General features: G+C 34.7%; 1 protein-coding gene across 1 annotated transcript in view; it reads left to right on the forward strand.

The window, feature by feature from the left end:
* LOC128232654 (leucine-zipper-like transcriptional regulator 1) overlaps positions 1–27770 on the forward strand; it is a 63285-nt gene that overhangs the window by 18549 nt on the left and 16966 nt on the right. The window contains exons 10-14 of the mRNA XM_052946342.1: positions 11401–11604; positions 12595–12681; positions 13555–13791; positions 14161–14277; positions 14801–14966. Coding sequence (XP_052802302.1) covers positions 11401–11604; positions 12595–12681; positions 13555–13791; positions 14161–14277; positions 14801–14966 — 811 coding nt within the window. The remainder of the gene's footprint in view (positions 1–11400; positions 11605–12594; positions 12682–13554; positions 13792–14160; positions 14278–14800; positions 14967–27770) is intronic.

A 27770-nucleotide genomic window follows, 5' to 3' on the forward strand; every position in this document is an offset into this window, starting at 1 on the left:
CCAATACTCTACATTCAATTGACTTAATACTTCACACAGTTGTTCAGGGCCATCACATGATGAGGTTAGATAACTCCATATTATTCTTTACACAGATTATGGCCCCTGATTGACTATGGAACTTAGTTAAAGTTTTTTGGCAAGTTGGAATATTTATTGATAACTTCTATATCCTTTGTTCAATTGACTTAATACTTCACACAGTTGTTTAGGACCATTCCACAATGAGGTTACATAACTCTATATTATCCTAAATACAAGTTATGGCCCCTGATTGACTTAGGTTTAAGTTTTAGGGCAGGTTGAAGTTTTAGGGCAAGTTGGGATTTTCACTTAAAACTCCAATACCATTCATTCAATTGACTTTATACTTTACACAGATGTTCAGAGCCATCACATGATGAGGTTAGATAACTCCATATTATCTTTTATACAAATTATGGCCCCTGATTGACTATGGAACTTAGGTTAAAGTTTTAGGGCAGGTTGGGATATTGTTGAATAACTTTTATACCCTTCATTCAATTGACTTAATACTTCACACATTTGTTCAGGACCATCACCCAATGAGGTTACATAACTCCATATCCTTAATACAAGTTATGGCCCCTGATTGACTTAGGTTAAAGTTTTAGGCAAGTTAAAGTTAAGGGCAAGTTGGGATTTTAATAAAAAAAACTTCTATACCTTTCATTAAATGCACTTAATAACATTCAAAATTATTTACGACCATCTTCCAATAAGAAACATAACTCTGTTTTAAGCCTAAATACAAATTATGGCCCTTGATTTTTTTGATTTTTTTTTTTCCTTTGAAAGGCATATTTGTATATTCTAAACCACATTTTCATAATGGGAAATCAAGTTATTTGAATGACTTGCATCATTGTTTGGGCAGGCTGGTGGGAGGGGAGCATCAAAGTCAACTTATGTATCGAATAATTTTAGTTAGGTTTGACATAAAGAGACCAAACTTGGTATTATTACATCTTTATTTTATTCTAAAACAAAGCGGCGTAGTTGAGCCCGCTGTCTTACGACGGCTCTTGTAAAATAACTTTCCACATGTGTTCCACATACCAAGACGACGTGTCGTGTGCAAGACCCGTGTCCCTACCTCTAAGGTCAAGGTCACACTTAAGTGTTTATTCACAATGGAATGCTGCATATAAGGACATAGAGTATAGGTTGTTGTGTCCGGACTGTAACTTTTTCTTGTATGGACAGATTTTAAAATAACTTGCCACATGTGTTCGACATACCAAGACGACGTGTCACATGCAAGACCCATGTCCCTACCTCTAAGGTGAAAGGTGCACTTAGTGTTTATTCACAATGGAATACTGAATATAAGGTCATAAGAGTGTAGGTTGTCAAATATGGGTGGTATTTTTTTTATGCCCCCGAAGGTGGGCATATTAAAATCGCACCGTCCGTCCGTCCGTCCGTCCGTCCGGCTCTGTAACTTTCCCTTGTACGGACAGATTTTAAAATAACTTGCCACATGTGTTCCACATACCAAGACGACGTGTGGCGTGCAAGACTCGTGTCCCTACCTCAAAGGTCAAGGTCACACTTAGTGTTTATTCACAATGAAGTGCTGCATATAATGACATAGAGTATAGGTTGTCGTGTCCGGGCTGTAACTTTCTCTTGTATTGACAGATTTTAAAAAAACTTGCCACATGTGTACCACATACCAAGACGACGTGTCGCGTGCAAGACCCGTGTCCCTACCTCAAAGGTCAAGGTCACACATAGTGTTTATTCACAATTGAGTGCTGCATATAATGACATAGAGTATAGGTTGTCGTGTCCGTGCTGTAACTTTCCCTTGTATGGACAGATTTTAAAATAACTTGCCACATGTGTACCACATACCAAGACGACGTGTCGCATGCAAGACCCATGTCCCTACCTCAAAGGTCAAGGTCACACTTAGTGTTTATTCACAATGGAGTGCTGCATATAAGGACATAGAGTATAGGTTGTCGTGTCCGGGCTGTAACTTTCCCTAGTGTGGACAGATTTTAAAATAACTTGCCAAATGTGTTCCACATACCAAGACGACGTGTCGCGTGCAAAACCCGTGTCCCTACCTCAGAGGTCAAGGTCACACTTAGTGTTTATTCACAATGGAGTGCTGCATATAAGGACATAGAGTATAGGTTGTTGTGTCCGGGCTGTTACTTTCTCTTGTATGGACAGATTTTAATATAACTTGCCACATGTGTTCCACATACCAAGACGATGTGTCGCGTGCAAGACCCGTGTCCCTACCTCAAAGGTCAAGGTCACACTTAGTGTTTATTTACAATTGAGTGCTGCATATAAGGACATAGAGTATAGGTTGTCGTGTCCGGGCTGTAACTTTCCCTTGTATGGACAGATTTTAAAATAACTTGCCACATGTGTTCCATATACCAAGATGACGTGTCTCGTGCAAAACCCGTGTCCCTACCTCAAAGGTCAAGGTCACACTTAGTGTTTATTCACAATGGAGTGCTGCATATAAGGACATAGAGTATAGGTTGTCGTGTCTGGGCTGTAACTTTCTCTTGTATGGACAGATTTTAAAATAACTTGCCACATGTGTTCCACATACCAAGACGACGTGTCGGGTGCAAGACCCGTGTCCCTACCTCAAAGGTCAAGGTCACACATAGTGTTTATTCACAATGGAATGCTGCATATAAGGACATAGAGTATAGGTTGTCGTGTCCGTGCTGTAACTTTCCCTTGTATGGACAGATTTTAAAATAACTTGCCACATGTGTTCCACATACCAAGACGACGTGTCGCATGCAAGACCCGTGTCCCTACCTCAAAGGTCAAGGTCACACTTAGTGTTTATTCACAATGGAGTGCTGCATATAAGGACATAGAGTATAGGTTGTCGTGTCCGGGCTGTAACTTTCTCTTGTATGGACAGATTTTAAAATAACTTGCCACATGTGTTCCACATACCAAGACGACGTGTCGCGTGCAAGACCCGTGTCCCTAACTCAAAGGTCAAGGTCACACATAGTGTTTATTCACAATGGAGTGCTGCATATAATGACATAGAGTATAGGTTGTCGTGTCCGTGCTGTAACTTTCCCTTGTATGGACAGATTTTAAAATAACTTGCCACATGTGTTCCACATACCAAGACGACGTGTCGCGTGCAAGACCCGTGTCCCGACCTCAAAGGTCAAGGTCACACTTAGTGTTTATTCACAATGGAGTGCTGCATACAAGGACATAGGGTATAGGTTGTCGTGTCCGGGCTGTAACTTTCCCTTGTAAGGACAGATTTTAAAATAACTTGCCACATGTATTCCACATACGAAGACGATGTGTCCTGTGCAAGACCCATGTCCCTACCTCTAAGGTGAAAGATACACTAAGTGTTTATTCACAAGGGAATTCTGAATATAAGGACATAACAGTGTAGGTTGTCAAGTATGGGTGGTATTTTTTTATGTTCAGAGGAAATTTAAAATAACTTGCCATATGTATTTGACACATAAAGGCAAGATCAACTTGTCATGTACTGACCTTGTTCGTAGGTCAATGTCACATTCGGGGCATTCGTCACATACTGTGACAGCTCTTGTTTTTTGCTTGCATCAGGCGTTATTTGCTTGCATCAGGCGCTATTTGCTTGCATCAGGCGTTATTTGCTTGTATCAGGCGTTATTTGCTTGCATCAGGCGCTATTTGCTTGCATCAGGCGTTATTTGCTTGTATCAGGCGTTATTTGCTTGCATCAGGCGCTATTTGCTTGCATCAGGCGTTATTTGCTTGCATCAGGCGCTATTTGCTTTTACCAAGTGTTATTTACTTGTATCAGGCATTATTAGCATGTTTGAGGGGTTATTTTGTTGTTTTGGGGGTTATTTGCTTGTATCAGGATTGCTGATTTCAGGGGTTATTTACTTTAAGCGGGGTTATTTGCTTGTATCAGGATTGCTGATTTCAGGGGTTATTTACTTTAAGCAGGGGTTATTTGCTTGTCTCAGGGTTATTTTCGTGTATCAGTGCTTATACAATTTGCTTGTTTCGGAGGTTATTTGCTTGTATCAGGGGTAATTTGCTCGTATCAAGGATGTGAATCGTTCATGGATTCGTGGATTTCCATGGATGTTATGGCTCTATTGACTAATAAAAACAAAAACAAAACGCTATTTTTTATTTATTTACTGGTTTCTTTTGGTTGTTACTTAATTTGTTGTTAGTATTGAAACTCTAGTTTGCTTCAAATATAAATTCAGGAGAACTCTCAAAAGAGCTTCAAAATAGACAAGTTTTTCTTCTGCAGCTCTGTTTTTTTATGGCCTCTAGATCATCACTTCATATATATATGAGGAAAATGAGCTGATATATGCATCATTTTGTCTGTGATATCACAGATTGTCATCAGGCGGAAAATGGTCCCATGTGACCTTCCTTCTCCAGGTTATGGTGGCTTTATTGATCCAATATTGCTCATATCAATTCCGAGCCTACGGAGAGTCGGAGACTCCTGTATAGTGAAATGATGAGTTTCTGTGCTCGTTTTTTATAGAAATTCAATTTTCTGATTATGGAATCTCGTGGTTGTTTTTTAATTGCTTGTGGAATATAGATTGCTTATAATGACTGAAGTTTAATAGCTCCTCTTTTTTTCAACTGATTTTAAATCTATTTAAAGGTTGTCTTGAAAACGAGTTTCTGCTTTAATTGAATTGTGACTGACTGCCTGCATTAATTGATATTTCTCCCTTCCAATTATTATAATGGTAAAATTAATCTCAGTTTTCATTGCATTTTTTTATGTATCCGAAGGGTGGCATAAATTAATTGCATTGTCGATCTGTCCATCGTCTGTCTGTCCGTCCGTCTGTTACAACCTTGTTTCAGCAATAACTTTTTTTGTTATTTTTGTTGATCGAATGTTATACATAAAATGTGTGCTCTTATCTCAAAGGTCAAGGTCACATGTGATTGTCAATGGAACCTCTTTTTATACTCTTTTCTCAGCTGTAACTTTGTCACTTTCAATCAAATTTTGATCAAACTTCATAGAATTTAAAAGCTGCATGGGAAGGTATGTCACATTTAGCATTTTTCCTGTCAAGTCAAATGTCAAGGTCATGCTTTGTTGTCAATAACTTGTTTCTTAGCTAAACTTTGTCATTTTTAATTGGATTTTGATGAAACTTCACAGATAAGTTACTAAGAGATACATTGGAAGTTGTGTTGTGCAAAACACTTGTTCTCTTAAGTCAAATGTCAAGGCCACACTTAGTGGTTACTAGAGAAATAAATAGTCAGTCCAACATCAGAAAATTTCCCTTTGTTGTTCTCAAAACACATAGGAATGGCTATTCATCTGCAAAGGCCCATTCAGGGGGCATTTGTTATTGCGCCTGTGACAGCCCTTGTTCTAAGTATTATCTTAGATTTTTCTTAGATGTCATTTCTAAGAAGCATAGTAACTAAACATATAATAAAGCAATTGGCCCAGGTACTTAAGTTGCTTGGAAATATTGATTTAAGAATTTCCATTTTATAATTGCCGAGTCTGTTAGTGAATTATTCCTGGTGCATGTTTGTGACTCAATTCACCGTTATGTGTCATCTTATGTCATTGGCTACTGGTGCAAGTTTTGTGTGGGACAGCTTATGTAGAAACTGATCTGTTATTGACAGCCTGTGGGGAAGGACTTGTGCTATGTATATCTGTGATTTTCTGATGTTGCGGTTTCCAAAGTAACCATATCTAATATTAGTAAAATTATATCAGTTTGTGCAAAGTCGTGTGACAGCTGATTTTTTTTCATGGAAAATATTGTGTTAAACGGAGGATTTTCTGACTACGGTTAAATAAGGAATTTGTTTTGTATGTTAAAAAAGTTATCTTTATGGAAAATATGGTAATGTTTTTACAGAGGATCTGATTAAACAAATGTGAAATACTGATTTTGAATTGTCTTATAATAGTTTGGGAAAGATTTTGTGTATAGTTAGATGAAATAGTGCACTTTTCACTTTTAATGAAAGGATATTTCTGTTCCTTTTGTCAAGGAGTATTACATTACATATTTGCTTCAGGAAAACTTTGTGACGTGACTAGGTTTTCTTCTATATCATTCTTATGATAGGTCTTTAGAGAAAAGGTATTACAGTATGAATTGGTGTCAGGAAATTTGGTGTTGTTAGATTGGGTTATCTTCTATATCCACAATGGCGGTATATATTTATACATAGTTTTTATGCCCCCGAAGGTGGGCATATTAAAATCGCACCGTCCGTCCGTCCGTCCTTCCGTCCGTCCGTGTGTCTGGCTCAATAACTCGTGTCCGGGCTGTAACTTTCCCTTGTATGGAGAGATTTTAAAATAACTTGCCACATGTGTTCCACATACCAAGATGACGTGTCGCGTGCAAGTCCCGTGCCCCTACCTCAAAGGTCAAGGTCACACTTAGTGTTTATTCTCAATGGAGTGCTGCATATAAGGACATAGAGTATAAGGTTGTCGTGTCCGGGCTGTAACTTTCCCATGTATGGACAGATTTTAAAATAACTTGCCACATGTGCTCCACATACCAAGACAACGTGTCGCGTGAATGACCCGTGTCCCTACCTCTAAGGTCAAGGTCACACTTAGTGTTTATTCACAATGGAGTGCTGCATATAAGGACATAGAGTATAGGTTGTCGTGTCCGGGCTGTAACTTTCCCTTGTTCATCTTGAATCTTGCTAAAAATTGATAAAATTATCAAAGAAAATAACAATTGAAATTCATCATCTGAACAACTATTATTACTGCATGATTTGTTGTGTCTCTGGTTTCCAAAAAGAAATTGAAGGTATTGCTAATATTAGTCATTATAAGGGTCAGGTTTATCTAAAAGAAATTGAAGATTATAATTGTCATTAAGTATTACAGGCTGGTGTAACTCGCCTAGGGGATTGAACAAATTAGATGCAAAATTGTAGCAGGCAAGGGGCCGTTCCGACATTAATTATCTCGGATGGTATATTGGCCAAGTCTGTAAATTCCCCGGATGGCTATCCAACAAGGTCTTTCGAAACCCAATCTGTTGGGAATCAGCCATTTTTTGGGTGTCCCCTTTATGACAAACACTGAGAGCCCTTATACCATGATGGGCAGTCTATTGATGAATTGTTCAATATTGAAATGAAAATAACTTTTTTGATTTGTTCAGTTTATATGAACAGATGTAAAAATCTACCATCTAAATGTCATATTAAATTTCTAAAGTTATAATCTTTCAAAAGTCTGAGTGTTATTGAAAATATACAATCAAAAAAGAAGATTTTCCATTAGTGGTTATTAGATACAAAACTTGCGTAATTTTCTAAAATTGATAAAAATGAGACTTGGCTGGTATTTATCAATTGTAGTAAATGGGTTTATTAAATTTCATAACGAATGATATATTCTGTTTGTATCACAAATACTAATTTGATGATTTACAGAGCTATAAGCAAGTTAAACATTATGCTTTCGAATGGCGAACATTTTCAGTGCTATAAATTTATGACGTCACATCAAAAGTAATTACACTTAAGTCATATTAGTCATTAGCGGTCGAACCACATTGGCTTGAACTTGCTTGGCTCAATTTCTTGTTCAGTTGAACCGGATGTTACGGAACAATTTCTTTAAACTGAGGGAAAGCATTCCTGCAAATGGCTCGAATTCCCCAAGGTTCGAGAAATTTTAGCTTATAATTGTCTCCTGGAGATTGAACCAATGGGGTTTGACTTTTAAAAAAATATTATAATATTAATTCATGATGACTGAGTGTTATTTTTGATGTAAATTTTTGTATATGCTTTCCTGTGATTAATAGAGATTTGTTAATGAAAAATAAAAAATAACAGTATTTTTCACTGTTCAAAACAGTGAAAATATCAAATTAATATTTTTTACTGTTTTGAAATTTTAGCCGGCTTTCACATCCAAAGCAAATGTCATCATGCACGGGGCTTAGATCGGACACAATTTCAATGACAAGTTTGCATAAGATTTGGAACGCTTTTCTGAAAAACTTCAATTAATTAACTGTCATTTTACATCCAATTTAATTAAGCATATTCCGGTTAATAAGTTTCACCTTGTTGATCATTATAGGAACGAAAAAGAAACAAAACTCTTCACCTTTGTAGTAATTAAAGAAGGTTAAATGCTCAACTGTGTAAGATCATAACATATTTCACCTTGTCAATCATTATAGAACGAAAAAGAAACAAAACTCTTCATCATAGTAAAAATAAGAAGGTTTTGCTGAACTGTGTAAGATCACAACATATTTCTCCTTACGACCATAGGATTGAAAAAGATACAAAACTCTTGACCTTAGTAGAAATAAGAAGGTTTTGCTGAACTGTGTAAGATCGCAATATATTTCACCTTGTGACCATAGGATTGAAAAAGATACAAAACTCTTGACCTTAGTAGAAATAAGAAGGTTTTGCTCAACTGTGTAAGATCGCAATATATTTCACCTTGTGACCATAGGATTGAAAAAAATACAAAACTCTTGACCTTAATAGAAATGAGAAGGTTTTGTTCAACTGTGTAAGATCGCAATATATTTCACCTTGCGACCATAGGAAGGAAAAAGATACAAAACTCTTGACCTTAGTAGAAATAAGAAGGTTTGTTCAACTGTGTAAGATCGCAATATATTTCACCTTGCGACCATAGGAACGAAAAAGATACAAAACTCTTGACCTTAGTAGAAATAAGAAGGTTTGTTCAACTGTGTAAGATCGCAATATATTTCACCTTGCGACCATAGGATTGAAAAAGATACAAAACTCTTGACCTTAGTAGAAATTAGCAGGTTTGGCTCCTCTGATGTGATAATTGTTCTAATATTGATCTCTTTCTGGAATGTCTACTGTCAAGTCTGCAAGGACTTTCTGAAAGCTACCTTCCTGTGTTTAGGATTATATTAATCGAGTATAATTTGAGAAATTTAAAATGAGGATATTAAACAACTGAAATTAGTATTTAAAAGGGACTTGCTCATGGTTTGTAAAAAGCGTCTTTTTTATTTATTTGTATTTTTTTGCAATTTCGATATCATAGAGCAAAGATAATGATAAAATGAGTGTTTTCAGATGCATTACCGCGAAAAATATTTGTTGTTCCAAAAACATGAGCGAGACCCTTTAAAGTCCATTTTATACTTTCTATTTCTCTATTCACACTTTAATTTAGATAGCCAGATTCATTAGCTACATTTGAATCTGTCAGGCCATGCATTTTATTGATTATAATAACTGAACATTTTACATGAGGGGTATTTTCTGTTGGATAAAGATGATGATTTTCAATTTAACTTGTTTTGTAGTTTCCTTATAATATGGACCATGATATGTTAAATAGAGGCTACTTTGAGAAAACGCTAAAGTCAGAAAATATAGATAAATGCAGAAAAGAAATGCATTGATTTTAATTTAAATGCATTATGTTAACTCATTTGACTTTAATAATTAAAACAAAAAAATGAATATGATTTATGCACCAGTCAATTGTAACCACGCCCCCCTCCCCACCCCCCAGGTCCAGGGGATAGACCGGGGATAGCCGGGGGAATGGGCCGTGTTTTAACCTTTAAGGTGGCCCCGCAGTGCTGGGTGAATTAGGTGGTTTTGTCTTCGCTTTGAATATAGCGGGGAATGGTTCTTATACCTAGGGTCCCTGGGATGCAGGGGCATTTGGCGGGGATTTTACCATCTGTTCGTTCCCGCAGGGCGGGGATTTTAGCCGGGGTTGGCTGGACCGAAAGTCAAAGTCCCCTCTATTCCCTGGACCTGGGGGGGGCCGTGGTTACAATTGACTGGTGCATTATGTATGAATAAAAAGATTTTATCCTTTATAAATTGCTATATCATCAGGCAACAAATTCCCCAGATAAACATTGAGCGCCAAATATTGCCTTGCATGCCTCGAAATATGGGGCAAGTTTGACGAAATTTACGGATATGCATGCAATATATATATACATACGACGCTTTTTTTTGTTTTAATCGTTACAGTCAAAATTTAACATGATAATGCATTGAAATTAATGCATTACTTAAAGCACTTAGTCTTAATGAAGGTGACATACATAATAGTGTTTGAAAATCGGACTCCAATTGCTATCGATAATCGAATCGAATCGGACCAAGCATTTCGATGTACTTTCAGACTATAATCGCAAGTTCATAATGTCAGTAAGCAATACATTCTTTATACATAGTATCATCATGATCATTTAAATGGTTAAACCTAAGATCAGTACGTGTGATGCTATAGTCATGCCATTTGCAACAGTAAGTAAATTTCCATAACCTTTTTCTGTCTTTTATAACTCAACAAAAAAACACAACAACACAACAAATACTAATAATTGCACATTAATTGCAAAATGATGCACACCGCATCAAGAAGTTATCTTAGCATATTATCCATGTAAAAGCATATTAAATATTTGTGAACCAGCTTAACATTCAATAAACTGATATATTGAAAATTTCATTAGAAAATCTTAATTTCATAAAACTTTCCCAAAAAAGTAAATTAATGAATTACAAACGATACTAAAAAAGTGTTAACATGCACCGCATTTGTGTACGAGAGTGACCTCTCATGTTAAAATGACTTCAACAAAAATTTACCGGAAATAAAAATTAACATTTACTCGACATTAACCACAACAAAAAAATACATAGTTACCGGAAGTAGCATTAGCGACATCGATTTTGGACAACCACTATCGATTGTCGCCGACATAGCATTGTTAGCGACGATTAATCGATTGTACTCTATTATCGTTTCATCACTAATACATAGTAAGGATTTTCTCTAGGGATTATCAGACCCTCATGCTCAACAAATTTAAGGGCTCTGAGATCTGGTAGCTTAAGGAGGTCCCATTAAAACAGTTAATACTCATTTAAGGTTTATTTAAGGATTCACAATATGTTGGAAATGTGAGTGCTGAGCCAGAATATTTTGTCAGGGAGTCATGTTTCTGCATAATGGATATCCCTCACCATAGTTATTTTATGTGTATTAGATATTTGTACGGAAGCACTCACCAAAACAATTGATTATATAACTGGAGTAATGAAACTTGGTACATTTAGGGTTGGATTTTCACGTTACACGTGCTTCATCATGTGTTTTGGATATTTGTATTGAAGCACTCACCAAAACAATTGCTTTACTGGCGACATGAAACATGGTACAAGGGTTGGATATTCATGTTACAGGTGCTGCCTTCATGTGTATTTGATATTTGTACTGAAGCACTTACGAGTGATGGAATATGGTACAAGGGTTGGATTTTCATGTTACACATGCTGATAATTTGTGAATCATTTCACAACAGAACATTCTTCTTGCAGGTTCCAGCTGGTCGTTTATTCCATGCTTCGGCTGTGGTGACAGACGCTATGTACGTGTTTGGTGGAACGGTCGATAACAACGTCCGCAGCGGTGAGATGTATCGATTCCAGTTCTCATGCTACCCAAAATGCACCCTGCACGATGATTTCGGGAAACTTCTTGAAAGCAAACAGTTCTGTGACGTCTTCTTCATTGTTGGAAAGGTAACTGTAATGTCACAATTTGCTCCTTGAATGGTCCATGGTATATTGAAAAAGTTAAACTTTATAAATTGATTTGAATGGTTCCTTCAACAAAAAATACACAAAACGGATATCAAGATACACATTATAATGCTATAGTTTGATATATGGGCTGATTGTTTACATCTTTGTTGAAGTTAACAAAGTTGTTAACATTATCGTTGTTAATTCTCAAATTTTTACTGCTCTGGAAATATATATATATAAATGTTACAATATTTTAGACCCTTCAAGTCAATGACATAATGTTAACATTTGCAATATACCATGGACCGTTCGAGTCAATGTTATAAAGATAACATTTGCAATATACCATGGACCATTCGAGTCAATGACATAATGTTAACATTTTTAATATACCATGGACCGTTCGAGTCAATGTTATAAAGATAACATTTTCAATATACCATGGACCATTCGAGTCAATGTTATAAAGATAACATTTTTAATATACCATGGACCGTTCGAGTCAATGTTATAAAGATAACATTTTCAATATACCATGGACCATTCGAGTCAATGGACCATTCGAGTCAATGTTATAAAGATAACATTTTCAATATACTATAGACCATTCAAATCGATGTTATAAAGATAACATTTTCAATATACTATAGACCATTCAAATTGATGTTATAAAGATAACATTTTCAATATACTATAGACCATTCAAATTGATGTTATAAAGATAACATTTTCAATATACTATAGACCATTCAAATCAATGTTATAAAGATAACATTTTCAATATACTATAGACCATTCAAATCAATGTTATAAAGATAACATTTTCAATATACTATAGACCATTCAAATCAATGTTATAAATTAGTTAACAATAAAATTATTTTCCAGCAAACAAAGTGGTATTCTGCTTTTGCCAGCATATTTTACTGTATCTTAGTCCTGTCATTTAGTCCTTGTTAGATAATGAGTATTTCTGACAAACAGGACAAAGAGAGGATCCCCGCGCACATTGCCATAGTCGCTGCTCGGTCACCTTGGTTACAACAGAAGATTCGTCAAGCAATAACACTGGTGAGTTCAGCAACAGTTTTGCTCAATTGTGATTCTATCATGTGGTGAATTTTAAACTTTGCTACATGACTGCATCAAAAAAACATTGTTTACATGGAAGCAATTTATACCTTCATGGCTTTTGCATACATTAGACGTTCAACATCATAAAATTTCAAAAATGAGTACTTCACCAGTTTAAAGCTTAAAAAAGGCTACACTTATTGAATGGCTCGTCAGTCAATAGTCAAAATCATTAGCCCAAGGTCCAGTGAACTATTGCCTGACTGAAGAAATATTTAACCTAGAAGAAAAATTGGAATTGTTGACCTGCTTACAAACTATTGACTGCCATGGTGAAAAATATATTGACTGCCATATAGCAAAATCGATCGTACACCATTTGCAAAATCTGTTGCCACCATATTGCAAAGTCTAAGGACTAAAAGCTATTGAATGCCATAAAGCAAAATCTATTGAACGCCATATAGCAAAATCTATTCAAAATCTATTGACCGACATATAACAAAATCTATTGAACGCCATATAATATAGCAAAATCTATTGACCGCCATATAACAAAATCTATTGAACGCCATATAATATAGCAAAATCTATTGACCGCCATATAACAAAAACTATTGACCGCCATATAGCAAAATCTATTGACTGCGATATAGCAAAATTTATTGACTGCCATATAGCAAAATCTATTAAGCGCCATATAGCAAGGTCTATTTACCAAAATTATTGAGAGTAATATAGCAAAATCTATTGCCCGTTATACAGCAAAATCTATTAACCAAAAACTATTGACTGGTGTTGTATGTAAGATGTCTTGTATTATTAATTATATTTGCACTATAAATGATGCTTTAAATTATACTTTTTCAGCTAGAGCAGCAGGAGGAGGCTGACCAGGATGTTGAAGGAGGTGTGGGTGAGGGTGGGGTAAGACCCCTTGGGCCAGTCTCTGTAGAGATAGAGGACGCAGAGCCCCATGCGTTCCAGCTTGTCCTCGCATACATCTATACAGACCGTATTCATCCACATAGCTCAGAGTCGGGACACAGACTGGATGGGAATCAGGTCACGTCTCTTATGATGGATGTGTACAGGCTGGCATTGAAGGTGAGTTGGGTGAAGCTACTTGTTTAAAATATACTTTTAGGTAAATAATATATAGATATGAATTTCATGTGAAATTGTCAGGGAAAATGAGTCATGTTAATTTTTTCTTCAATCATATTGCACTTACATTATGAGCATTTGATTGAATTAGGAATGTTTGTCAGTATGGGCAATTGTGCACCTGCAATTTGTGTGGCATTTCATTTAGTTTAAACAAGAATTAAAGTCCATGACTTATAAATAAAAAAAATAAAACATAAAAAATGGTTCGAAAACTGTAATTCCTGTGTTTAGGCATCCTTTAGGGGGTATTCACTTAAGTGATAGCTATGTTAATTTGTGAAGAAACTGACCAATGGTATGTTACAGCTGCACATGTTGAGGTTGGAGCAGTTGTGTGTTCAGTATCTGGAGGCCTGCATCAGCACCAGTAATGTCCTCGTAGCTCTGCAGAATGCCGCCAGGCTCCAGCTAGACTTCCTCAAGGTTGGTTCACTCTGTAATGATTTTACACCCCTAAAGTGGGAAACTTTTGTAACCACTTTTGTATCAATTCTATTTAAAGGTGATTATGTAACAGTGATCATTATACTGTGTTTACCTAAAATATGGCATTGTTCAGGTGGAAAAATACCGTTGAAAATCTGGTCTAGTTTCTGTAACAGTAATCATTATACTGTGCTCGCATGAAATATGGCATTACATCAGTGAAAAAAAGTGCAATGAAACTCTCTTCTAGTTTTCATGTTTTTGAAAGGCTGCTGTTAAAGGAATTTTTGAAGAATATTTCTCCATTAAAATTTAACACAATTTCCAAAATGATGAAATTATGAAATTTCAGTTCCAAGTCCAAAAATACATGTAACACATACACTTAACAATTGTTTGCTTCTGTTTAAATGTTAATATACGTATTACTAATTACATGACATGATCCATTTGCCCCCAAATTAAAACGCTCGTGAAATACAATTAATTTACAGTTAATATATTCTACTTTTAAATTCAGGAATTTTGCCTGAAGTTTATAGTGAAAGAAAACAACTACAGCGTGATCATCATGACGCGAGAGTTTGAGAGCCTGGAGCAGACGCTTATGGTGGAGATTATACGTCGTAAGGCCCAGCAGCCCCATGTACGACCCCTCCAGGACCACCATTATGACACCTCTGTCAGTAAGTATTGTTCCCCTAATAAGGAGCTTATACGTCGTAAGGCCTACATGTCAGGCCCCGCCCAGACCACCATCACAACACCCCCTCCCCCTTTAGTGAGTAAATTTTTTCCCATGGCACAATGTGTGGTATTGACAAATGAAGCATTATGGTTACAAGGTTAATAAACATTTCTAGTTCATTTGGTTGTATGTTTATGTAAAGTAGAAGTTAAAATAGAGTTGATTTTATGTTTATGAACTCATTTGTTTCTGCTTTAAAGGGGCTAGACACCAGCTGGTCCCAAAATGGACAAATACAGTATTTCTTTAAAACAAGCCTTGAATTGACAATATGGGCAGACTTCCCGAAAGTTGAAAAAATCTGTCAGACCGAAACAAGAGGAACAAAAACGAAGTAATAACATTGCTTTATTCAACAATAGCAACTTACTTCTAAATAAAGGCTTTATTGTATATCTCTTATGAAAATCATCAGTCTGTTAAAATTCAAAAGTTCATCTGGATATTCAAAACACTCCTCATCAATAACGGGGTCAAAGTCCTGTTTGTCAGGAAGAGTGTTAAATCTCAATTTCAAGAGCCTGATGTAAGGACTTTCAAGCACATGATTTACAGAATCCTGTGTTATCTCAGTATCAGACACATGTGAAAATTCTGAGGCAAGGTCTTTTATATCCTGCTGGAATCCCTGCTCAAAAACGGTAGAGACTTTTTCAGTGTTGGACAGGGTGACAACCTCCTGTGATGCCAATGGTTCTGGTGTAGTCTGTTCGATTATATGGGCAGGCACATCTACTGATGATCAAGACTCTGCCTTAGTCCATATAAACAGCCGCTTCAGAGTCTTTGATAATTTTTGTGTTGGCGACTCGCTTATAGGGAACACAATAAATATCCAAATGTTAAAAAACGTTCCCTAAACGCGCATTATTGTGGCTAGACTCTGCCTAAAAGTACAAAATTTATCATGGTCAGTAGATGTACAAATAAACTTTTATCAACATTTTTTTTCACAAATAAAATGCCTTTTACAACATGCCAAATATTTTATAACTGTGGTGAATTTTGATTAAACTTTGATAGCTTATATTATGAATTTGTTTTTTTGTACAGAATAAATCATTTTTTAAATTTATAAAGGTAGAGCTATTTTTTAAAGATAGAAGTAACAATTGCCTACCAGCAATGTGTCCATAGCCTTCTGTGGATGGAATGTTATATTTCTGGAGGTTTGAGTTTCACCATCATCATCGCAGGTTATTTATTACTTGCTTTTCTTTGTCAATAATGAGTCTTTTCCTTTTTCTTTGCAATTTCACAAAAGAATTCTTTCATGACATTTCGTTTTATACTCATTTTCCTTTCAGAGCATTCATCGATTGATAATATTCTTTTTATTTACCTAGCATTCGTAAAATGTTAGAGAAGCCATGTTGCATGCGCAAATGACTGACAGTATGTAACATGCGCGACCATTGGTTATTTTAAGGGCACTGTGCCGAAAGCGACCAATGAAAACAAGTGTAACCTTTTCTTTGGCGCTCATGCTAAAACCCGGTTACCTGGATTTTATGCTAAAACCCGGTCACCGGGAATGAAAAATAGCCGGACAGTCGGACCGATTTTTGTTCAGAAATCGTCGGATCTGATCAAAATTTGCCGGACATGTCCGTCGGACCGACAGCTTTCAGGAAGTCTGTATGAGCTAGTATGATGCCGTTTATACATAATTTTACATTATTAACAGAATATTTTGTCACTGTGTTAGCTGAGAATACCCATTTAAAAATAGTGCATTATGGCTTCCCAGTTTATAGCGAGTATATTTAGCATGTGAAAGTCATTTTGAATTGGAAAAATACGTAAAAACTGCAAAAGATACGTGTGTCTTAAGCAATGTGACACATCAATAAGTTAGATTAAATGTGTTGTATGCAACGATAATAATTTTTATGTAAGTTTCTGACCATTTTCTTCTTTCTTGCTATGGTATCATATAGTTTCTAGTTCCTTTAACGCTCAGTTACATTCTCATAAGTCAATTTTGTTGTGGTTTTCTCCATATAAATACTGATGACAGAGCCAAATGATCTCTGCTCTTTCAGCCTTAAGGTAGTTTTCCTCAATAAAGTGATATTTGTATTCATAGTCAATATAACAAACATAAATTTTGAGTGATAAACCTTTAACTACTTACTAAAAAATGCATTTATGGAAAATATCAATTACTGAAAATATAAGCTTGTAACTGTGAATTTAATAGCTGAAAACGCACAAAACAAACCGCAAAATGAAAAGGGAAAACGCAACTTTCCCTTTTCAGCATGGTAACATTTTTATTCAACAGAAACCCTTTGTAATGTCCTCGAAGCATTTCTGAAGGATTAGAAATATATTTGGGAATATTACCAAACACTTTATAGTATAGTATTGAAAAGTTATAGTGTGGTTTTCAACATTTATGGTAATATTCCCAAAAGTATCCAAAGTATGCTTGGTTTTCTGGGAATATTACCAATTTGATCTTGAAAATTTGGTAACATTACCAAAACATTTTGAAAATATTTCCAAACACTTTGTACTATAGTATTGAAAGTTGTGGTGGGGGTTTCAACATTTGTGGGAACATTCCCAAAATAATCGATACTATGCCGAGAGATTTTCTAAAATATTCTTCAACTATGAAAAGTCACAAATATTTGGTAATATTCCCAAAAAAAATGATGAACATTTTCTGCTAGGATTCTGAATTTAATGTCCAGGTTTTCTGGGAATATTACCAATTTGATCTTGAAAATTTGGTAACATTACCAAAACATTTTGAAAATATTTCCAAACACTTTGTAGTATAGTATTGAAAGTTGTGATGGGGGTTTCAACATTTGCGGGAACATTCCCAAAATAATCGATACTATGCCGAGAGATTTTCTAAAATATTCTTCAACTATGAAAAGTCAACTATGAAAAATATTTGGTAATATTCCCCAAAAAATGATGAACATTTTCTGCTAGGATTCTGAATTTAATGTCCAGGTTTTCTGGGAATATTACCAATTTGATCTCGAAAATTCGGTAACATTACCAAAACATTTTGAAAATATTTCCAAACACTTTGTAGAATAGTATTGAAAGTTGTGGTGGGGGTTTTAACATTTGTGGGAACATTCCCAAAATAATCCATACTATGCCGAGAGATTTTCTAAAATATTCTTCAACTATGAAAAGTCACAAATATTTGGTAATATTCCCAAAATAAGTGATGAACATTATCTACTAGGATTCTGAGTATAATGTTCAGGTTTTCTAGGAATATTTCCAATTTGATCGTGAAAAGTTGGTAACATTACCAAAACATTTTGAAAATATTTCCAAACACTTTGTAATATAGTATTGAAGAGTTATGATGTGGTTTTCAACATTTCTGGTAATATTCCCAAAAGTATTCATAGTATGTTGAGAGGTTTTCTAAAAATTAATAAAAACTAGGGGTTGTCACAAATATTTGGTTATTTTTCTGAATTATGAACGTTTTCGGCTAACATTTTAAAATTCGTCTTGGAAATAATGCCCAGGTTTTCTGGGAATATTACCAAAGTTAATCTTGAAATTTCTGGTAACATTACCAAAACCTTTCGGGAATATTACCAAACATTTCAAAGTATAGTATTTAAAGTTATAGTGGGGTTTTTAACATTTTTGGGAACATTCCCAAAACTATCGATATTATGCCGGGAGATTTTCTAAAATATTCTTCAACTATGAAAAGTCACAAATATTTGGTAATATTCCCAAAATAAATGATGAACATTTTCTGCTAGGATTCTGAATAAAATGTCCAGGTTTTCTGGGAATATTACCAATTTGATCTTGATATTTGGTAACATTACCAAAATTATTTGAGAATATTACCAGATGAACTGAAACAGACTAATTCAACAAAAAGCCTTTGAAAACTCCACAAATAGTTTCTGTAGGACCAAACAGTTCATAGTATAGTATTGAAAACTGGGGCTTTTCAACATTTTTGAGAACATTCCCAAAATAATCCATATTATGCCAAGAGATTTTCTATATCATTCTTAAACTAGGAATAGTCACAAATATTTGGTAATATTCCCAAAATGAATTACGAACATTTTTCGTTATCGTTCTCAAATTCATCCTGAATACAATTATATTATCTTGAAATATTTGGTAACATTACCACAACTTTTTTGGGCATATCAAAAGATGAATTGAAATAAAATAATCCAAAAGAAAAAGCTCCACGTGAGCTGCTGTAGGACATGAATTATTCTGGGAATATTACCAAAATCTTCATTGCATAGTATTGAAATTAACAGCAGGTTTTTCAGCATGTTTGTAATATTCCCAGAATAATCTATAGTATGACTAAAATTGTTCTAAACATTTCTAAAACATGCAATATTCGCAAATGTTTGGTAATATTTCCAATAAAAATATAAACATTTTATAACAAGAGATAATTGTCAAACATTAATCCCCACCACCCCCTGAGCGCCATGTTGTCAGGATTATTTGAACAATCGAAATACGCATGGACTGAAATGACAGCTGATTGGTCACTGCCATTGGATGACTTTAAGGCAGTTTAAAGATTATGACCATTCAAAGTGTGAGGATAGTAGACATAGTGTTCAATCGTGTTCAGATGATAACAGATATTTGCAGATAAAATGTGTCCTCTTAGAAGGGAATAAGTAAATACGACAACATTTTAATGGCGAATATGAGTTATGACCATGACGATAAGTGTTGATTGATAGAACGACATAGATTACATATTCTTGGTTGTTTAAACCTACTAGAATGTTATTTCAATATTACAGGTATGTCTCTTGCAATTTTACAATTTGACAATAATTATTTTAAATACAAGTGTGGACTTTCGCATATTATGATTTAAAAAAAAACACAGAAAAGAACAGAACAGACGTTTATAAGTCATATACATCAGAACATCGTCTAAACACATACACTTAGGTTTTTGATATCAAATGCTTGTACATGGTTAGTGCTATGGTTAAAGAAACAAATATGTTGACGTAAGGCAGCAGTATCAGAGGATGAACTAAATTAATAATAATAATAATTATTAGGAATAGCATTACGAATACATACTGATTCTTTAACATAATCGCAGAGCTTAACCAGCTCACATTTATTGACAGAGTTAAATATATTTCTGGGAATATTACCAACTAAATATTGAAAGGTTTGGTAACATAAACAAAACAATTCGGGGATGTTACCAGATGAAGTGAAATACAAAAATGATTATTTGACAAACATACAAACAGCAAACAGACAAATAGAATTTAAGATGCAAAACTAGACATGCTGGTTTTACAACTCTTGCTAATTAACTGCCGGAGATACGTGTGACAAAATGTTTTGTGACAGCTGGATGAACCGACGAACAGACAGACAAGTGAAATCTATTTGCCTCTCAGACTGGGGCATTTAAATGAATAGCAGTATTGAACATATTTCGGCTATAACACATATACAGTTTTAAGCATTTTTTTCACAACGTGAATGACAAACAACTAAGTGTATGTTATGAACTGTACATTTAAAGTATGCTTAAATAAAAAAGTCATCGAGAACATGATTAACATAATTGGTGAATGTTCCATCAGTAACCATGGAGCAGGTTCAATACTTTTTTATTGTTTTATGTTTCTTTCCATATCATTAAAATAAACCTAAAGTATCTGCTTAAAGTTATCTATTCAAGAAAATAATAATACTTCTATCATTCGTTCTCTTATTTACAAGACATTTTCTTGATCGGAATACTTTATAGTATATGCTAAACATTTAAAAGTGGATTTATATTTCCTACAAGGATGTCACTATATCAGACTCTGAGTCAGCTTATGCTGGACACAAATGTTTCTGTAAGAAGGGGTATTTCATACAAACAAATTATGAAAACAAAATTGAAAAAAAATATAATAAACACAGAGTAGATGAGCCAAAGCATGATGGCCTTCGAACTGTTATCAAATGACAAATAAAGGGTATAAATGTAATATTTCATGAATACCAAAGACGGCACTTTCTCAAATATGTCAAGCTTTATGCACAGAGGAGTGGATAAATAAAAAAAACTCCATCACAGAAATCACAGGAAGAATTTTAATAATGAGTTATGTAGGGTAACAGCTTAGCATACTGGAATGGCTCTCGAGAGACCAAGACTAGATTACCGACTTCGCCATTGACCGATTCTCTGTGTTCACAAAATGAAACTTGAATTAGTAACTTACTAAAATAAAATAGGCTTTAAGGCAAAGCAAAAGTAAATAAAAAATAACTCAATCGTAAAATGTACAAATATTTACAAAATGAAAACACAATGTAAGCTTACTGAAATACAAAAACAAGGTTTAAAAGATATGTACAGGCAAACTGTTATCTGATATTTATGAGCATACCAAATATATGAGGTTTTAGATGTCTGAAGCTTGTTTGGAACAATACGAAGCTACGGACTGATTTATAAGTTGAATCTGAATTTCCGATAATTGTATTACGTTGTCTTTCTTACATCCTTCGAATTTTGCAATTAAATATCGACGATTAATTTTCATTTTGTCCAAGGGATTCAAAATCACGCTCTGTTTATTTTTTACGTTGAGAGAACTTGTTAGTTTTCCGACTGGCCGACGGGTTAAGGTCATCATGTTTCCCTCCATTTCTCCAATATACACACTCTGGTTTGTATGTTCCACAGCTGCCACCTGAAGACAAACCAAACATATAAGTATTTCCTAGATTGTATAGATGTGGTGTATTTTTAAAATTACAGTGTATACTACATATTGCCATTACAGTCAAAATCCAATTAATTATCATTTTAAGTTCAGTATATTTGTTATATAATGTCTTATACTTTAATAGACAAATGGCTTTGTTGTATAATGTTTCATACTTCAAATGTCAATAATTAATAAAAATAGTTTAAAACATTTACCATTTTAAGCATTTAAGATTTAACGGCATATTACCTGCATATCTGCAATCTGCCTGTCTTTATTTACCAGTTTTTTTTTTTACTGAATTCCCTTTGTAACTGAAAAATAAACAATTACAATTAAACCCTTATACTATTCAACAACATAATAATGTATGGAATATCACATTTATCTCATGTAGTCTTCACGCGTGTGAAAAGAAATTGCTCGTTATATTTGTATTTACAACTATTTGTGTGTGATTTTCCCAGCAAATTAAAAACATTTAAAACATTACTATATTGGCAATCCGGGTACTATACCTCATTTATTTGCCGCGTTTTAGCGATGCACTTCTTTTCGAGGTGATTGATATCGGGATATATGTTGCATCTCGCATCCCTGAAATACAACAAAGTATGGCAACTCGTAGTGATAATCTGGGCAAAGAGATTGTTCACAGGTGTGCCTGAAATATTATCATTCCTTTTAACACCATTGAACAATCCTAAAACCACGGAAATTAATTTAGTTTTATACATCTAAATACAAAGAAATGGATGTTTGACATGGATTCATAGCAAACGCTACAGATCCATTTCAAAATCATGAAATATTTAAATAAATTGAAATAGTGATGACTAAAGAACAACTATACAAATATAACATTAAAAAAAACTTCAGAAAAGATACCTAGCTGCGCTAATTAAATAAACAGAACAACAACAGGAAGTCCAATTATGTAAAAAAATATTGCCAAAAATGCTGCATTACAAATATACGAATTATTTGGTATTTGCCCGGCTTCCACGTGTCACTTTAAAAAGTCGTGATTAGGAAAGTGCAACTGTCACTTTTTTATAAGTATATGAGCCAGAGTCACAAAGCGTAACAGAAATGTAAACCACCTTGTGTCGTAATGCACCTGGGATTTAGGCTTAGGTTACTTTTACTATAAAAATGTTTTACTATAAATAGTTAGACGACCTGAAGTAAGTTATAAGTTATTAAGAATTGAACAATTTTACCTTGAAATCTAACCATGTCAAGAACAGGGATCTGCTTTGCCTGAATCCTGGTTTCGTACCGGAAATAAACTGTTCTAACTTGCATTGAATGCTTTCATCATCTTCAAAGGAAACCTGTTTTGTGGAAAATTGTCAAAGATATTTATTTTAAACAAGATAAATATAATCATCACAACTAGTGCTTGTGGAAAGTTTTATATGATATTAGTATTATAATTATTATTTTTAAAAAGGCGTTTATAAACTTTGCTAGGAAAATATGCGTGGCAAAACTTAATTGCAAATTGCTGATATCAACTCATATAATACTTGATAAATGTTTAATTATAGCATTGCATATAAACTAATGTTGTTTGAAAAGCCAAACATAAATTATATGTTTTAAATTAGTAAAATGTGTAAGGAATGCAAATGTGGAACTTAGCGAAAATTGTTTGACAAAGGTAATTTTTTTACACTGTTTCATGAAGGCAGAAACTGTTTTAAAACTGTGCATCCGCTTTTACAAAGGGTTAAAGGCAATAACACCATAAGAATCATATCTTTTTTACAAATAAACAAAAATATAGTAGTATTTACCTTAATGCAACCAATGCTGCCACAATGAACATGCTTGATTACTCTTCCATTGATTTTTTGTTCTTTAGTTTGGAAGATATGACCATCAATACTCCACTTCATTGAAAATTCCATTTTACATGCATGCGCTTGCTCAGTGAACTTAGGAATGGAGAGGGCAGTGCGTATGCAAAATAAGACTTTCCCCTGCTAGCCACTGACACTGACGCGATGCAAGTTTGTTCAGCATAATGATGTATAACTAATTCTTGTGATCAGTTTGATAAGCATGGCATTGAGGTAATTTAAGATCTAGCACTCTGGTGGCTGGATAGTTAATGCCAAAATTTAATTGCCATTTACGTCCCAGGGGCTTTGTGTCAAAGCCAACTGATTATGGTGCATTAAGTGCCTCGTTTAAGAAATGTTTTACCAATTCATATCATGGTGTAGTTTACTTGTGTGAAATATAAAGAATTCTTTAAGGGTAACAATGTCTGTTTAACCGTAAACCATTTAAACTTTCTGATATGAAGACGCCTTCGAAAAGGTGTATTTGTGTATAACTCATGAGAGTTGAGCTAATCGTGTTTAAATTAAATAAATCAAAACAATCATCAATATTCCAAGTAAAACATATTTTTATCAATTTCATTAAAATTAAATATTGATGCAAATATACTTCAAAATACTTAAATAGCGTTCGTATTCTCTCTCATTGTTCGTAATAAATTAATATATGAAGTTTTATTGAGTCGCTCAAAATTTTATAATTTCACTCACACAAAAATCGAAATGGACAGATTGCCGGGGAGACGGCTATTATTATCTAACCAGTTTTCTATTTTCAGTAATATGTGCTTGTACATTGTTGCCGGCAAGTCAACCAGAACTGGACTTTACAAAGAGACGCATTTTTTTCAATTCTCAGACTGCAACTGAGTAGCATTTATCTGATGGAACGAAGTGAATGATTAAATAATTTAGGTGTTTATTATAGGTGTTATTGCGATGGGCAATTCAGTTAACAAGTCATCCATCCTCCATAAATCCCCCAACTTTGGTCAATCCTGCAGTAAGAACAAATAGCGGTCTGCATAGGACTGTAGTAATTATTTCAACTATCATAACTTTACTGCTATATACCAGCATGGATAATCAAATCAGCCAGCGACTAGTTTACCAGCGTAATAAACTATGATAGAGCAGGTTTGGTGGGAACTGACCCCTACTAACAAATGTTAGACTCTTTCTTGGAAATTGATAACTGTAGTATAAAAAGATGGTTTCTTTTAATGCATGTTAATTTTCTTTCATTATTTTGTCTGCTGTTATCACCGCGTTTTCATCATCGTACTGTTGTGTTTTCATCATCGTACTGTCTTGTTTTTATCATCGTACTGTCGTGTAATCATCATTGCACTATAGTGTTTTCATCATCGTACTATCGCGTTTTTATTGAAGTACAATTGTATTTCCATCATCGCACTGTCATGAAGTCATCATCGTATTGTCGTGTTATAATCCTCGTTCTATTGTCTTCCGGTGCGCATGAGCATAGAAGATTTCCCCTCCAAGTGCTAACATGTTGGTTTCAGGGGTGCGTGTCTTTGAAATATATCTTCAACCGAAGATCATCATCTTCATCATCATCATCATCATCATCATCATCATCAACATCAACAACAACAACAACGCATTATAACCTCGTTGGCACCATTCACGTCATCATTGCATCATGATTTGCATAAATGTCGTTGTTGCCTAATTGCTACTATAAATATCATTATCTTAGTTGTGGTCATCACATAATCATTGTAATCATTGTTGTCATGTTGCGTCGTGATATGATTATCATTATCTTAGTTGTCGTCATCGTCGTCGCATTGTGATTTGTATTATTGCAAAAATTGTCGCCAATGTGGCATTATCGTAACTATCATAATCAACATTCTCATAATCACAATACGCATCATCATCATCATCATCATCATCATCATCATCATCATCATCATCATCATTATCATCATCATCATCATCATTATCATCATCATCATCATCATCATCATCATCATCATCATCATCATCATCATGTTGCACATTTGCACTTACTTTACATAGCATTCAATGTACCCAAAATAATAGTTCAGTTATCATAGATTTGATGTTCAATAATCATCATATTTACACCAAGTTTGCTACGGAGGGTCGGTTTCCCGGAAAAATCTTTTAGGTTGTGCTTGTGGAATATTATTTCAGATGTTTTTGTTCTAAAAATACAACGTATAAGACTGACATATTCGGGTTTCTATGGTTGCCTTGGTTCTCAAACACGTTAAATCCCGAATGGAATAGTTGTATTACAGAATAGCAGCATGAGCAAGCAAATAGTCAGAATAGAGATCGCAAGAGTAGTAATAGTAGTGGAAGTTGTAGTAATAGAAGTGGTTGTGGTGCTGGTGGTGTTTGTAGTAGCAAGTAGAATTAATAGTAGTTAGAGGTAGTAGTAGGTGATGATGATGGTACTACTATTAGTAGTAGTAGTTGTTGTTGTAGTAGTAGTAACAGTATCAGTAGCAGCAGAAGCAGCAACAGCAGCAGCAGGTAGTAGTAGTAGTAGTAGTAGTAGTAGTAGAGGTAGTAGTAGCAGTAGTCCAATAGCAGGAAGTGTTGTAGAAGTATTATTATTCATAAAAAGACAGGTGCTTTTATAAAGTAAATATGACGTTACGTCATTTTACTTCAGACTGTGTCATTTGCTTTAGGGCTGTGCTATCATTAGTTTTTTCAAACGACCGATGAGTTTACGAGACGTTTCTTATACATCTATATTATTTTCATCAAGTTTGACGAAATTATGATTGGAGATTTACAATGATGGTGATCGTATCAGATATTTTTTCACATGAAGGGCAAATTATTGTATGTGCATGCGCACCGTAAGGCGATAGTATGATGGTAAAAACATGACAGGACGATGGTGAAAACGCGACAGTACGATTATTAAAACAAGACAGTCAATGATATAAATCCCACATACCCATGATGGAAACATGACAGTAAGAAAGTGAAAACATGACAGTACAATGACAAAAACATAACAGTACCATGACAAAAAGGCAAGAGTGCCATGCTGAAAACATGACATTCCGATGTTGAAAACATGACAGTACTATGGTGTAAACATGACAGTACGGTGGTGAAAACATGACATTACCATGGTGGAAACATGACAGTACGAGTGTGAAAACATGACATTACCATGACAAAAACCTGACAGTACGTTAGTGAAAACATGACAGTACGATGGCAAAAAAGGCAACAGTACCATGGTGAAAACATGGCATTACGATAGTGAAAACAAGACAGTACGTTGGCATAAACATGACATAACCTTGATGAAAACATGACAGTACATTGGTGAAAACATGAAAGTACGATGGCGAAAACATGACGGTACGATGATGAAAACAATGACAGTACGATGGTGAAAACTTGACAGTATAGTGGTGAAAACGCGACAGTATGATGGTGAAAACATGACGGTACGATGATGAAAACAATGACAGTACGATAGCGAAAATATGACATTACAATGGTAAAAACGCGACAGTACTATGGTGAAAACAAGACAGAATGATGGCGAAAAGGCGCAGTTCCATGATGAAGAAAATACATTACGATGGTGAAACATAAAAGCAGGATGGTGAAAACATGACAGTACAAATGTGAAAACATGACAGTAAAATGGTGAAAAGGTGACAGTATGATGGTGAAAAAAGACAGTACGATGGCGAAAAGGCGACAGTCCTATGTAGAAAACATGACAGTACGATAAAACATGACAGTACGATGGTGAAAACATGACAGTACGATGGTGAAAACATGACAGTACCATGATGGAAACATGACAGTACAATTGTGAAAACATGTAATTATCATGACAAAAACCTGACAGTGCGTTAGTGAAAACATGACAGTCAGATGGCAAAAAAGGTAACAGTGCCATGGTGAAAACATGGCATTACGATAGTGAAAATATGACAGTACGATGGCATAAACATGACATAACCATATTGAAAACATGACAGAACGTTGGTGAAAACATGAAAGTACGATAGCGAAAACATGACGGTACGATGATGAAAACAATGACAGTACGATGGTGAAAACTTGACAGTATAGTGGTGAAAACGCGACAGTACGATGGTGAAAACATGACGGTACGATGAT

Source organism: Mya arenaria, chromosome 4, assembly GCF_026914265.1.
Source record: "Mya arenaria isolate MELC-2E11 chromosome 4, ASM2691426v1".
NCBI classification, from domain to species: Eukaryota; Metazoa; Mollusca; class Bivalvia; order Myida; family Myidae; genus Mya; species Mya arenaria.